At 39.8% G+C, this 16,118-nt stretch overlaps 1 protein-coding gene across 1 annotated transcript in view; it reads left to right on the top strand.

The window, feature by feature from the left end:
* SERPINB5 (serpin family B member 5) overlaps nt 1-14,714 on the top strand; it is a 15,469-nt gene extending 755 nt beyond the window's left edge. The window contains exons 2-7 of the mRNA XM_027899124.1: nt 5,368-5,542; nt 8,270-8,407; nt 9,442-9,559; nt 10,775-10,917; nt 12,126-12,293; nt 13,213-14,714. Coding sequence (XP_027754925.1) covers nt 5,369-5,542; nt 8,270-8,407; nt 9,442-9,559; nt 10,775-10,917; nt 12,126-12,293; nt 13,213-13,605 — 1,134 coding nt within the window. The 5' untranslated portion in view covers nt 5,368 and the 3' untranslated portion in view covers nt 13,606-14,714. The remainder of the gene's footprint in view (nt 1-5,367; nt 5,543-8,269; nt 8,408-9,441; nt 9,560-10,774; nt 10,918-12,125; nt 12,294-13,212) is intronic.
* The last annotated feature ends 1,404 nt before the right edge of the window (nt 14,715-16,118 follow it).

The raw sequence follows: 16,118 nt of genomic DNA, 5'->3' as shown, positions 1-16,118 counted from the left end.
TGGGATAAGGGAATTTGCACAAAAAGGTAGATATTATGTGGAATTAAAGGAGCTTTTTTTACCTTCCCAAACTACAGTGTTTTGGTTTCATTCCAAAATTTGTGCTATATTTCTTCCCCTCTGAAAAGATTCATTGGAAGTGGTGAATAGGATCTGGCTGGTGAGACATCAAGGGTATTAGGAATTAATAAAATATGGTGGTTTATTGAAAATGGCTTTCCCCATATCAGAAAAAGCAGGTTGTGTATGATGCCATGAAAATGCTCCTTGTGCCAAAGTAGGATTTGGGCTGTTTTCTGTGTTACAGAGGAATATTCCTCTCATTTTCTGCAGAGGTGTGTATGCTCTCCTCTGTTTGCTTTGAGTTATTAACCAAGTGACTAATCCACACTTGTTTAAAGTGAAGGACAGGAATTAAAGCCTAGTAATTAAAAATTTATTTTCTGTATGACCACTTAGTTTGAAGAGTTCACTGACTATTGAAGTACAACAAAGCATATTGCAGTGACTTGTTTCTCTTTCCTTCCTGAAGTGACTTTCTCTGCTATACTGCTGACAGTGCTTTTTCCTCAACCATATGAGATGCTCTGGTCCCACATCAGTCTGATATCTTGCATTCCTCAATGTCTGTTCAGAAGAAACTATGTCCTTGTTTTTTATCCAGGTAGTTTTCCAGGTGGGGAGTTGTCATTTCTGCAGAAGAAGAAAAGGCTTGCAGAAATATTTTATCTCCTTTATATTTTGTATTTGCTGAGTAAGAGCTGAAGTGTGGTCATGTTAAACACTTGATCTAGTTTCAATATTAATGCCTCACTTGTGAAACGTGTGTGGGTTGTTTTGTATAATTTATCCTCTTGGTGGAAGTTTGTTTGGATTGGAGAGACTACAGTGCTGGAGCTCACAGCTCCCAAGATATAAACCCAATATAACTCCAGAACTGGATGGCCAGCACTGTCTACGCTTTATCTGCCACAGGTGTCTTCTTAGGGAAGGACTTCTTAACTGAGACAAGAATAAATTAAATACTTGTTCAGCTCTATCAGATTATTCCTACCATATAGCTAGCTTGACTTGTTAGACATTTCCACACAGACGTTGCTATTCTTGTAATTATATTTTTAAATGATAAGCTATATTTAGCTTTTCTCTCAGCAGATAGTAAACAAGCCTCTCTACTGTGTTTTTTTGGGGGGGGACAGGGGTTGTTGTTGTTGTCGTTGCTGCATCCAGGAGTGACTAAGCAAAAATGGTGTCTTATGCCAATAAACAAGTTTAAATCAGGTTTTTCTGAATTGGTTCATTATCCTTCAGCTCCCTTATGTGTCTGAAGGTGTTTCTGTAACACTGTGACAGTCACAGTTTTAAGCAAAGCTGGGTGGATCACAAGATCCCTGCACTTAGAAGATGCCCCAGTGCCGCGGGCCTCACTGGAAATGCTGACATACCGCTTTCCTGGGAAAGGAGAGACTCAGCAAGAATCCATGCAGCAGACCTTTTTAAAATTTCATGTTCAATTTTTTGACTCCTCCCCATTTGAGGGTTCCCTGTGATTACTGGCTTGGGAGCTACGTCTTATTTCTGAGACAGCTAATGGGCAGCTAATGGGCTTTCCTTTTATTGGGAGCCTCAACCCTTGTTACTTGTCTGGAACTGGCTTTACTGGACTCACAAGGCTTGGGATGCTGAAGGCTTTAACAAGATTTAAGATTTTGTAATATTTAATTCTGTAAATTCTTTTCAATAATATGAATGTAATGAGCTCTTAAATATCACACATCATTAATAAATGGAAAATAAAAAGTGACTGACCAGTTGAAAAAGGTTGTGGAATAGAGATTATTCTTTGCTATCCAGCCCCTTATTCAAGGTTAAGGGTGAAACTAAGCTTTTTCCCCAACATGCCCTGATGGTCCTTATTTCAATAGCAGCACTAAAAGAAAGAAACCAGAATGGAGAGCTTTGCCACTACCAGAAAGAGTTGCATTCTGCACTAAAGAAACTTTGAGAGTATGGGCAGTTACTGGGTGAACAAAGGTAAATAAAAGGTTCACCATGAAATACGTCCTGTTTCTCACTGAAAGGAAACATTGAAACTTGATAAAAAGTGATCCAACTTGAATAGTATTCGAGTCACTAATGAAGTCAGAAGAGTTTTTAAGCCGTGGTACAGCTTTTAACTGGCATAAGGAAGAACAGTGTGCAGGTAGCTCATAGTAAGTCAACATTAAGGCAGAAACGTACAAGGGGTATTTTTAAGTGGTTATGATTGCACATTGATTTTTGACCTGTAAGGAAGATCCAGAGACCTAAGCAGAATAATATCATGGCAGCCAGAACTAAATAATGATACTCTACCCCATGACAAGTAAGTTTTTTGAGGTGCACTGCATGCCTCATGTGAGATTCTTTGTATTGTTTGTCTTTTTGAGAGTGGTAGATATTTACTGAATGACGCATTCTTGGTTCCTTGGGTAATTTTCCATCAGCTCCTCAGTAAGAAATACCAGAGAAGTTCGTACTTGCCCCAGATATTCACATTTTAGTTTGGGGGTGGGGTTGGGGCTGGGGTGGGTCAGAGAGTGAGATTGAGAAGAAGACAAAATATAAGAATGTATTGTGTGTTCATGTGAGAATGATTGAATTAATGGTGAAGATAGTGTAGGTAGCCTATGCTACTTTATTTAAGACATGCACAGGCACGAAGGAGCACATCTGTAATGAGGAATTGCAGGAAGGCATTTTAGAGAATGAGTTTACATTTGCTTCTATGCCCATAGTTCCAAGTTACTTCTTCATCAGCAGTCTCAGTCCTTCAAACTTGTTTTAACTGCCTTTTGCTGCTGTCCTGCCTAAAGCTCTCCTCCTTTAAGGTGTGTGCTGAGCTCATGGTTGCTGGCAAGCTTGACTTTTTTGGTAATTAGTTGCTTTCATGCCTGAGAAATTGTGTCTGCATAAACAAGGGAGATGGTTGCAGTGCTAGGCTGGCGCTTAGTTCTCCCTTTACACCCATAAGATCTCTGAGACGTGTTTCCTGAACCTCATTCTGACATCAGCTCACTGCCTGCTGATGCTGTAAAATGGAATCCGACTTGGATAATCTCTCTCTACCAAGCAGCTGCTGGGCACTACCAGACAACTGGAAGATGGACAAATCCAGCCAGACCCATTCTGAATTCAGGGTTCTGGCAAAAGCTCTTGATATTACAAAGCATACTCCTCTGTATTTTTATGTGGGGATAAATTTCTTCAGTGAAACATGTTTAATGTTTGCTCTCTTACAGACAAATTATTATTTTTTTTTTCCCCAGTGGGAGGGGATTTATTATAAAACAGTTTGTTGCAAATACCAACCGTCAGAACATTTTGCAAGACTACAGGGCTGATAAGGTGTGCCTTTCAAACACTAGCTTAAAAAGCCTTGGTTATATGCCAGTATCTTTTTTTTTTAACTTGATTAGACTATGGAGTACATTTCACTTACCTTTTACACTGCATCTTTCAGCCCAAAACAAACTAGCTGTCAAGTAAAACAATTGCCTTAACAAAATGTATAAGTTAATTAAAATAAAAATAAGGACATTTATTTTGTAAAAGACCTTCTGTAGTCAAACAGGTCTTACAAGTAAGTCAAAGTGTTTTCTCTCCTGTGTTGCAGGCAAATTATGCACCCATTCTGTTACTCCATAAAAATGTATAACTACCACAGATTATTTGGAAATCATTCACTACTGTCAAGCACCACAGCTGCTCAGCAGTATCTCTGTACAATGATGTCAGATGTAAAGCTACGTTTGGGCAGTATGACACATGCACTCAAAGAGGAGATTGTTCTAACTCAAAACGCCTTTCCAAACTGAGATGAGAGTGAACGGTCAAGAGAGATACCTTGCTGGAGACAGTTCCTTGCCTTCTTTTCCCCTTTTTGTATTCTTGTACCTTTCTGCTCTCACATGGTGAGGTCTTTGCTGGCTAGGCTGCAACTGCTATGAACTAGGTAAATAAATGTTTGAGACTGCACTATTAAATAGTCAATTATTAGAGAGAAATCTCTGTCCCTAAGGTGTTTCTCCAAAGATTAGCAAACCTCCTACCAACCTAAGAAATAATCAATTTTCCTTTGCATAGTAGGATAAAATAGGACCTCTAGATCAGTGTCTGAGTCTGAAATGCAAATGTAGATAGGTATGTTTGTGGATAAGAACACACCCTTTTAAAGTCACCTTTCTATACCATATTTATTCTACTATTTTGCTGGTTTTGCTGGAGGGAGTAAATACTGGAGATACCTTTTAGATTCTGTGAAATCTTCTGCCTTTTGAAGACTCTCCCAATTTTTGTCATTTTCGTTTCCTTTCTGTCTCTGTTAATAGCTTTGATGGAGCTTCTAACACCAGTTTTAACAGTTGTCTTTTTTTTTTTCTTTTTTCTTTTTTTTTTAAGGGATGCATGATATTTAGGGCAGAGTAGTGCCAAATTCACTTTGCCTAAGGGGTCATCTCTTGCATCTCTTGTGTACTTGCTGGTCTAAAGCCAGGCTTGTGCTATCGACTGAAATTCTGTGGTTCACCCTTGTTGGCTTGAATCTACACAAAGGTGCTTATACCAAAGTGCAACTTTGAGTGCGTGACAATGGGAATAGTCTCCGGCTTTCCTAGAGCATGGACTGCAGCAACTGCCCCTTGGGCCCCCTGTGTCATTCCTGACTGCACAGATCATCTAACAGCACTGTGGCAACTGCAGTTATTAAGAATGGCCAGGAAAATATTTTCAGTTAAAATAGTGTAAATGATGGGTGGGCACACAGCAGTATTTGTTTTCAAAGGCCGCCTTCAAGTTTCTGTAACAATTTCAACGTATAGGACCAGACAGCTTTCTGGAGACTCCCAGCAAGGCTAGAGAGAATGGTGAATCAATCCTTAGAAGAAGGACATGTACCAAAGCTAAAGCTTAATGAACAGTTAGCTATGAAGCAAGAGATGGAGAAGTTATGAGACCATTAAAGGCCTGCCTAAGAGCCAGGAGGGCCCAGAGCATAGGCAAAGTGCCTTCTGAGTTGGCATATTTATTTTAAGAGTATCAATTAAAAACAGATTAAATTCATATGTGATCCAATTTGACTCAGTATGCTTGGGTCACCCTGACCTACACAGATTTCCTCTGGTAATACTGGCTCCACATAATGTGGCATTGCCAGCTGTCACTTAAAGATGATGGCCATTACTAAACCTCTCCTCTCCTCTCCTTGAAAGTTCAAGCTATCCAGTTCAGATACTGGTGCCCAGCCTCTTTCAGTTCTTTGGCATAGCCCCTTGCCCAGGAGCTAGAATTACAGCCTGAGTTATCTCTCTTTTTCCTTTTCTGTTTCAGGATGACAATGGACGCTCTGCAATTAGCGAACACTGCCTTTGCGGTTGATATGTTCAAAAAACTATGTGAGAAGGACAAAACAGCCAATATTATTTTTTCCCCACTGTGTACCTCAACTTCTCTGGCTCTGGCGTATAAAGCTACGAAAGGTGATACTGCAGACCAAATGAAACAGGTAAACTGTCAGCAACCTGTTCTGTGGCTGCAAAATTATACAGCAGTTGTAGGTGTCTCTCTTATTTATTGATGTAAATATTCTCCTGGATGTCTGGTTCCTTTAAGCCAGACTTCAAGTCACCCCTCTGAATTTCCTGAACGGTTCCACACTCCATGACCCCACACAACAGAAGACAAAACCTGTCAAAAAGAAAAAGCTTTTCAAGTGTGTAGAAGGCAGAAGGGGGCATGGCAAGGTCCTTAAGAATGGCATTAAAGCCTTATCTCCTTTTAGCACAGTTGTTTCTAGCTGCAAGACACAGTCAAAATCACTGCATTTTCTGGATAAGTGTGGTTTTTTTTTTTATTCAAAAACACTTAGGGTTTATAGAATTGGAAAGAATTTTGCCATTGTCGGCAGCAAGTATGCGTAGCAGTCCTGTCATTGTCATTTCCCTTTTCTCCTGCAAAGCTGCTGAGAGAAGGCCGATGCAGCAGAAGGGGCACAATTTCAGCTGTGTTTCTCCTCACAAAAAGCTTGTTTTGTTCAAGGAGTTTCCAGTACCATGATGCAGCGTGGCAGTCATGATTAAATCAGTTTATCAAGCTCACTCTATGGTATAGGGAGTCAGCCCTCCAGCCTCTTCTACTGCCTCTGTGTAAGCAATGATGGATCTATTCCTTTTTATCCCAGTGGGGGTCCCCATGGTTTCTGCAGTTATCTAAAGGTGGATGAGATGCAAATTCAGTATGCATTTGTATGCTGATTATCACCTGGCTCTGAAAGTTTCTACATATTTGAATGCATTTTCCCTCCCTGTACTTTCTCATTCACCGATAGTACCCCCAAGCACAGCCTTCTGTGCCCCTACTTATGCCACAGATTACAGTGAAGCTTGAACTGTTCACAGAGCTATACTGCAGAATGTCCATGAAGATCACAGAACCATAGAATGGTTTGGGTTGGAAGGGCCCTGCCATGGGCAGGGACATCTTCCACTAGACCAGATTGCTCAGGACCCTATCCAACTTGGCTTTGAACACTTTCAGGGATGGATCTTGTAGGCATTGCAAATTTTTTTAAACAGTATTTTTCATTTAAATTAAAAAATTAACTCTAGAGGGGTTTTTTTTTGTTGTTTTGTTTTGGTTGGTTGGTTGGTTTGTTTGTTTGTTTTTAATTTTTATTTTTAATTTTTAATTTAAATGGCACCCTGAAGCTCCCTCACCATTTCAAAATTCAAGTGTTGTCTTTCTGATGGGAGAGTTCAACCTATTAACCTGCCCTTATTTTGTTTTTACTTGTCTCTGTAATTTGCTTTGAACCATTGCATAATAATAAGCTAGCCTCCACATCCACAAGTGGAGCTCTATTACACAAGCATATTTATATTTCATATTTCTCTAGTGGTATTTAAAAAGAGCTGACTTCAGATACTAAGGAGAGCTTGGTATGTTTTTAAATGTAATATCTCCTATTTTCCATGTCTATTCTGGCTTCTGCCCATCCCTGACTTTGTGCTTGGGTTTTAAACACTAAATACAAAAGGAGCCAGATTGGTAGCTATACTCTGGAACATTAAAAAACTTGTACCAAAAGTTCTCCCGGGTAGAGAATTGCAGTAGCTTTCTCCTCCAACATAGTTCCCAGGCATAGAAGCTTTCTGCACTTAACATGCACAGAAATAAAACCGTTGGAGGAAAAAGAAATAAGTTGAGAAAGTTGTTTCTGAGGAAATGACTATGGAATTTGTCTGTGAGAGCTGTGCTGGTACTGCGTCTTTGGGAGTTTATTTCCTTCTGCTCCCACTGAGCAAGGAGAGGGGAGGATGTGGAAGGGTGACTAGAAAGAGCAGCAGTTTGTTGTGTCTGGGAAGAGGTGTCTTCTGAGAGAAAGAGCAGGAGTGATGTACAAAGGGAAGGAAGGTCACTAGTGCCTGCTATGCCTCATGCAGAAACTTGAGGCAGACGAGGGAGATTGGACAGGCTGCCTGTGATGAAACAACCACCATCAAAGACCCTGTAATAAGTAGGCGTTAAAAGTTCAGTTCATATTTATAGGGTTATTTTCAAATAAAGGAACCAGTAACCTTTCACCTCTAGTGCCTAAAAGCAGCAAGTTTTAGGTCAACCCTATACTCCCTGGACTTGTCCTTACTAGGAGCTGGGAGATGGCCATGTGTGGGTCAGCAGCCCTGCTCACAATTATACTGTGTCTACCAAAACAGACACAGTTATCTGATCAGTTTTTGCTGAAATGTTATGTGATGTCATATATTAGTCACAGCTGTTAGAAAACTTGATGATTTGTCAAGCATTTTTAAAGGTGTAGCCCAATTCTAAAAAGGAGATTATCTGCAACCTTCATTTAGCTATCTTAGAAGCTCCATATTTTTGGATGGGAATGTAAGTTTGGTGCAAACATTATGACTCCATACCACAGAGTTTTAGTTGACTAAGTCACATCACCAGCATGAACAGCTCTACTGATTTCTTTGGACTGCTCACAGGAAAGAAATTCCTTTGGTTAAAGTTCTGGTAGAATCAGCTTTTTAGATTTATGTGAGGATCTCAAATAAATAAATGATTTTTGAATAACAACAGTGAGAGGCTCTGTCATTAGCTTAAATACAAAAAGCCACAGCTCTGGTCACAAATAAGCATTATTTTTTTGCTAAACTGTTACGAATGTTTAGATAATGGTAACAAGGAAGATGCTTAGTATTTTACTATGTTTGTTTAACAGGTACTCCATTTAAAAGATGTCAAAGATGTTTCTTTTGGGTTTCAAACAATAACTTCAGATGTTTCCAAACTCAGCTCTTTCTTTGCACTGAAAATGGTCAAACGGCTGTTTGTGGACAAGTCTCTTAATCCTACCACAGTAAGTACTGCAGGAAAACGCTGGTGCTATGAATTGCTTGATGATCCCATTAATGGATTTTTGTGCCAGAGTGCAATGTTATTTAAAATAAATTCTTTTAACTTTGGCTGTTGCTTGACTAGACTCAAATGATGAACATCTACCACAGAAGTTTGTATGAGGATGTAAGAGTCTGCTGCTTGATCACAAACTGTGCAACTATTACCGTACTTCTAATTCTTTCATTAATATGCTTTAGGTCAGTAGCTAGATTGTTTTGAATGCAACATAACCTCTATGCCACATCAAAGTCTTTGCATGGCAAGTATGAGCAAAAAGGAGTATAAAAAAAGTTGGTGGTGCAAGTGTGTGTCCAGTTCACACACCCAAGTAATTACTGCATAAACTGTTGCTTTTTAATCTGTCTGTGAGGCAGAAGCCTGGCTATTGAAGCAACACAATAAAGGAGGTGGTGTTTGGCTTTATAACTTATGAACCTTGCAAAAAACTCAGAAGAATTCTCTGTGTGTTGGTTTGGGTTTTTTTCCGAAAGTTGTCATTGAATAGAGTCCCAAGAAAGATAACATCAGCCTAAAAGTCATGTTTCAGAAAACTCAGCATGCTTCAGTGATGCTATAATTGTCTGCTGTTCAGCCTCTGACACAGCAAAGGCCAATACCCATCCAGAGCAAAAAGCATCTCTCCTAGTGAGGAGAGACAGGATGGGAGCAGCCTGTGGCCTCTCTGTCTTACCTAGGCATGGACTGAGGGTTGTTTTATCCTTTCATACTCTGGCAACATAGTCACTCCTGCAATATGAAAGTTACTTTAGCTGCTGATGTGACACCATTGGGCTGAACACAGCCTTGGGAGCAATGTGCTGGATGCAGCTGTGCATCTTGGTTGTCACTCGCAGCTATTTAACAGTTTTCTATCATGAACTCCTCAACTATGCCATGGTGAGGCTTGGGAGGCTGATGTTGAAGGCTCTTAAAGAACCATTGAGTGGATATGGCATTTAACCAAGCATGACTTTAGTACCCTGTATCTTTCAGGACTTTGTCAACTCCACAAAGAGGCCTTTTCCATCTGAACTGGAATTAGTGGAGTTCAAAGAAAAAACAGAGGAAACCCGACAAAAAATCAACAAATCTCTTTCAGAGCTAACTGATGGTGAGTACAGCTTAACCTTGGGGATACTGTTAGCCTCTTTGGAGAAATATCTTTGTCCTCATGACACTTCTTTAGTAATGGCTTTAGAAGTAAATACATAGTGAAAGCAGTGGGACTAGACCTACTATTTGAATTCATGAGGATTAGCAGCGTCAGCCTGTTTTGAAATCACTGATTTCACTACTGCAGCACTTCTGAAGGTGGAAATGTGAGACTGACTGTGCATTAGCCTTGGGGAAAGCTTCTCACATTTGACTGCAGCAAGATGATTTGGGAGAATGACAAGTCCTGGCTGTGGAGCATCATAAACCTCTGACACCAATACGTTGAACCCAGACCCTAACTCCTTTAAAAGCTTTATTTTAATGGGAAGTACTTGCTAGACTCTGAATTTCAGGCTGTTAATTAGCATCGCACCCCCTTTTGCCAGCAAGGGTAACACAAGCAGATGTGCATCTCTTACTTGCCTTCCTATGGAAGCCTGAGCAGAGATGGCTCTGGGGTTGGTTGCCACCTGTTGCCCTCGTGTGGTACAAATAAGAAAACACTGTTTATGAGTCCGGTCCTTCCAGGCTGGCACAGGTGTCCATGTGGAACCATCTTGCCCTGCCTGTGCAATTCGAAGACAGAACTTGCCTCCTCAGTGCTCTGAATTCAGGGTCACTTATGGCAGTGCTTGAACAGGTCTGAAACAGAGAGAGGACACATCATTTACATCTTCTTTTTGAAGTCTGTAGCAGTATTTGGTTATTACTGTAATCAGAGCAACATTTTTTTATCATTCTGGTAATTTTATTCTCATGTATCAGTCTAGAAATGAGTAGCTGCTAGTCTGTAACTTCCCTTCAAATCTTTCTGTCCAAATGACAAATGTTTTTTCACTTACACCTGTTGAATTTCACTGAAAAATCAGCACTTTCTTTAAGATATTGAAAAAATGCAGGAGACGTATTTTTGATTCCATGTGATATAAGCCAACAAAACATGTAATTTGGAAGATGTGCCTTGTTCCCAAATCCCATATCAAAAATTAAGCTGCAGTTTTAAGTAAGTGCTTCTTTTTGAAATTTTCCATTAGAAATAAAATCTTTTATCTCTGTGACGTGCAGGACAAAAATGTTTTTAGTTCAGTGAAATTCTATCATATTAACTTAAAGCAATTGATATACTGTTAATGTATTGTTGTATTAACAACCACCCTAAACTTGTTCACAGGCAAAATGGAGAATATTTTGAATGAGGATAGTGTAAGTGGCGAGACTCAGATCCTTCTAGTTAATGCTGCTTATTTTGTCACAAACTGGATGAAGAAGTTCCCGGAGGCAGAGATCAAAGAATGTCCTTTTAAAGTCAACAAGGTATGTTTTGAAAAAAAAAAAAAAATCAAATAAAATAGAGTACTGTTTCCTCTCATGAAGACGAAAACTTTGAGCTAAGGAAATCCCAAGAGAAAATGAGAAATATTTTTCACCACAGCATTCTTAGACTCTATCTAAACCTATATGATACTGCAAGGGTCCCAGACTGTCCTGTTAGTCTGTGAGTGAGTACATACTAGTTAGTATGTGATCTGAGTACAAGTGATCAGAAGCAGCCATTGCCTGTGAGGAGATGCACATTCTCATGAGTAGCTTATTCCAAGAGATTGAAAGGTTGAAGGAACCAGAGGCTGCATCCAAGGACCATCAGAACTGAAGCATGAAACACTGCATTTGTTGTGGTCACAGAGCTAGTGAAATGTCTACAGTGGTTTCACCTTTTTGAGTGTATCCCTTAGATGCCTGGCCTTGTGTTTTCCTCAACAGAGGTGTTGCCCCACCTACTCCAAGTATATACAGATATACACCTATATACAGATGCAAAAGAAAAGTTGAAGTTTCAGGTTCCCTAAAAATATTAATAAATTGCCTCTTGAACCAATAGTTATATGTAAAAAAAAAAAAAATACAATCAACACTAAAATTTTTAAGTGAAACATCTCAGGTTATTTTTTTCCAAAATAATGTTTTCTACTGAATTTGAATTTTGACCGTTTCCATGTGGACAGAACAGTTTTTTAAACCTTCCCTATGAAATAAAGAATTTTGTTTTGTTTTGTTTCATTCACAAAAAGCAAAGTCATAGGGATTTAGGTAAGCCTGAAATTTATTCTATTTCAGCTTCTGAACCGAAATATCAATTATTCATATGAACAGCTTGACCTTCACTGTTGAGATGTGCTCAGTGCTTGACACTTACTGGCATTATGATGCCCTGTATTTAGTATAGTTTGTAGCACTCAGGGAAAAAGGCACAAAGGGCCATCGATATTAGGTAAATTGCTCTTTTAAGACACATCCCCAATATGTTGCTATTGTATTAAACAGAATTCTGTTCCACTTTTCTTTGGAAAGCTGCCTACTATAAAAAGCCAACAGGGTCTTTTGCTGCTGCTTTCGTGAGAGGCAACAAATTCTGTAGTGGTAACTCGATATACCACTTCCAGGAAAGCTTGCAAACTTTTCTGTCTCAGCATCTGAATTGTGAATTAAAGGGAATGAGAGATTATTTCATCTATGTTTTGCAGACTGAAACGAAACCAGTGCAGATGATGAATCTGGAAGCTACTTTTTGCCTGGGATATGTAAAAGATTTAAATGTTTCCATCCTTGAGCTTCCATGCCTTAACAAACATATAAGCATGCTCATTCTGCTGCCCAAAGAAATTGAAGATGACACCACTGGCTTGGAGCAGGTGAGAGAAAAAAGTAGAATTGCTATAATACTTCCCTTGGAAACAGCCCATTTATAATGCTATATGTTTATGGAAGGGTTTTGTTATTTAGAGGCAATGCATAAGGAAACAAAAAAAAATGTGAAAATTAATAAGGCATTTCCTAAAGAAAAGCAATTTCTTATGTCATTTCTCTATGAAAATTTTAGAACATATTTTCACCCCTCTTCAAAGTTCATTAAGGAACTAATTAATTAACAATAAAATTATTTAAGGATTAAAAGACAGATAATCACAGTTCTCCTTTGTATTTTGCTGCAACTCTCCACAAATTTTAAAGGCAGGAAGAATCTGTCTTTGCATCTGTAAGACACTTTTATATGCCAGAGTAAATTAGAGAACACACATACCTTAAAATGCCTTTCCTGATAGCAATTTATTGTGGCCCCACATTCTGCCTTCCTCACTTTCCAGTATTAAAAAAATTGCTCAAACAGCTGCATGTTTGATTGAGATCAGGCTCTGTATTTGGAGTATTTTTCTGTTGCAAATAGCAGCAATTTTATTACTCTGCAGGGTCAGGAATAAAGACTTTGGATCTCTGCCAGTTGGCCAGGTGTAACCTGGGTAGGAACTGTCTTTCTCAGGTTCCTTCATGCAGTTGTTGAGGTGATTGCTTATCAAAAGCTTGCCAGAGCATGCACATACAGTAGATTTCTTCTAGAGGCCAGTCCTATGGATTAAATGATACTTGCATCAGTGTAACTGAGAGTATGTTAAGCCTAAATGCTACAGCTGTGAATTGAAAAGCACAAGTTGCCTTTCGGACTTTATTTTTTGAAGACTTGATAGGAGAAAGAAGTTCAGGAATGGTCTTTTGTTTTTCCCCTCTCTTTCCTTGGACTGCTCATTTATTTCCTTTGTTCCTTTACGTTTTCAGCTGGAAAAGGCACTGACTCCTGAGACATTATTACAGTGGACCAATCCCAGCATGATGGCCAACACCAAAGTGAATGTATTTCTTCCAAAGTTTAGCATAGAAGGTGACTACGACCTGAAGCCACTTCTGCAAAGCCTGGGAATGACAAATATCTTCAATGAAAGTGCATCAGATTTCTCTGAGATGTGTGAGACAAAAGGTGTGGTTTTGTCAAAGATCATCCATAAAGTCTCCTTGGAAGTAAATGAACAAGGTGGCGACTCCCGAGAGGTACCAGGATATCGGATTCTGCAACACAAAGATGAATTTAAAGCTGACCATCCATTTATCTTTTTGTTTAGACATAACAAAACTCGCAATGTGATTCTCACAGGCCGTTTCTGTTCTCCCTAAGCAGGGCATATTCATTATGAAAAGGCACAGTTACATTTATGATGGTGCATTCTCCTGTAAAGCTTGTCATCCTGACAATCATCTTTGAAAGGAAATCTAAAAGGTTCATATATTGGCTGGGTAATACAATGTACTCTACATATGCAGCAGAACTAGTTTATCTACTTATGTTTCATCCCCTTAAGCTGAAGGATTTCCACTGTGAAAAACACTTCATTGAGAAGTATCCCAGCCTCGCAACAAGAATATTTTTTCCTCTGTGGCACCTTTTTCCCAAAATGAAATGAACCGAGAGCCTGATTTAAGACAGACCAGGAGTTGGAAAGGGCTCTGAGAGGAAGAGCTGCATTCCTGCTCCCTATTCAAACCACTCTCCCTTGTGACCCAGACTCTCTGAATTCCTACTGCCTAAAAGGAAGATTGTGGACATGTGGTGTGATAACTCTCCCCTTGTACCTGGCTACGCTCTGGTGGTCCGGGGTGCCCTACCAGACCCTGCCAATGCTCAGTGAAACAGTGCCCAAGTTCTGCAGCATAGCTAAACTATTCAGGCTGGCATCAGAATTTGCATCTGTGAAACAGCAGTTACACTGAGGCCTATGGACACCAGAGGCAAAAATCATGGTGACAGAATCTATACCCAGAAGTCTCTTCAGCTTGAGCTATGTCATTTCCCAGACTGGGGAGGTTGGACTCTGCTGTGTAACGTTTTTTCATTCATTCCCTTCAGACATGGAAGATGGGACAAGTTCAGCACAGTTACGAGGAGCCCTGTTGTATATATCCTAAGAAAAAGAACGTTATGCAATTCAAGGATAGAACACAGTTGGATTAATACTGGAATTGCCACACTTTACATGTGCAGATTATCTGCCATTTCTAGTTCTGGATTCAGCATTAAGGAAACTCCTTACAGTTACTTAACGTCTGAAGCACAAGAAAGAAATAAGGACTTCAACTTGAGTGAAATTAACTTTGTAATTACTAGTCTTCAAATTACACATGAGATCATGGTAATCAGATTGCATTTCTATCTAAAGACTGCCTGCTGCATATGTTCAGTACTGATTTACCTAATTACTGTTCAGAATAAAACACTATAAAACATGTGTCAAATGAGCACTACCTCCAGTGTCAATCTTTGTGTTCACTGACAGTGTCAGTGTTCACTCTTGACTTCCAGTAGATAATAGGAATGGCAATGAACAGATTCACTTAGACCACAAAGTCAGAATAAGAAAAAAACCCTAAGTGAATGTCTGGATTGCCCTTCTGGGCCACATGATGATAGTTTCCAGTAAGGAATATGTTACTAGGTGGCCAGGATATAAAGAGAATTCAATTATCTATCCTCAAAAGATGGGAGCATTTTCCTTAGGAAATCCTCTTGGTGCCTCAGGTCCAAAAGAAACTGAGAAGAGATTTCTAAATGGGAACAGGCAAGCCCTAGTACGCATACTTTCCACATACATCAGAGAGCAGTGCAGTGGTTATTGAGAATTTAGAAACTGTTTTGATTCTTATCAACCCATGAGGGATTTCACAATGATTCAGTAGTTTTTCAGTCACGGTGATTCAGTAGCTTTATCTGTTTCCTTCCCTATGTGGACCTTTGGTGGGTCTAATGCATTTTAATGCCAGAGGTTAACTGGGGTCTTTGGTGCATATCTTTGTGGGTACTGAGGAGATTAACTTCCACCAAAAACAATGGGAAGTGAGACCCTGCAGACCTCTATGGATCTTTGCTGATATGCATCAGGTGTCTTGATACGTGGATAGTAGTCAGAATAATGAAAAATGTAAAAATTACTGTGCAGCCCATCCTGTGTGAGAAGGAATTACCTGCAGAGATCTTTACTGGCTCAGTTTCAGTGACACCTGAATGATTGATACACCCAACCATGGTCTGATCTGCTTTGGAGGTTGGGGTCAGATTCATCTAGGGCTATTTCGTCACGATAGTTTCTACTGGTTCTCCTGTATGAGGTGTGTCAGGACACTGTGCATGGAGTTGATGATTAAGCAGCTGCCCAGGCATTCTGTGCATAGGCAAGATGGACTAATTGCCTCTAGCCTGCGCAGTTTGTGTTTGGGCACTGACTCTTCATCAGGTAGTTCCAGTTGTTCAGCAGGCCATATCATGCTTACTGCTACATCTGCTTACTGCTGGTCTGGTAGACTGATGAAAACCTCTGGCAGATTACCCATCTCTCTTTTTCTGCCTGGATGAGATTTGCTTGGGAGAAAAGCTCATCCAGGAGAAAAGCTCAGACGTCATTTCTAAAGCTTTTTCAGGTTCTCAAAACATTCCAGTTCAGGAGCCAGTCTTCATTTAATAGAGGTTGTATTCCGTTTAAATGCTGATCAGAGCTTTTGGCATATCCCCACAAATTTATGTAAGCATGTCTTCTCCTTGTGATAGCTTTGCCAGGAAGGGTTATCCCATGAAAGCAGAGTGAAACACGGCCTTAGGGTGGGGCCCATCTTTCTCCACTGCCTGACTAATATCAAGG

Source organism: Empidonax traillii, unplaced genomic scaffold, assembly GCF_003031625.1.
Source record: "Empidonax traillii isolate 1590-97213 ecotype Southwest subspecies unplaced genomic scaffold, ASM303162v1 scaffold644:size547830, whole genome shotgun sequence".
Taxonomy (NCBI): domain Eukaryota; kingdom Metazoa; phylum Chordata; class Aves; order Passeriformes; family Tyrannidae; genus Empidonax; species Empidonax traillii.
Note: the sequence above shows the minus strand (reverse complement) of the source record. Positions and strands in the feature narration are given on the sequence as shown.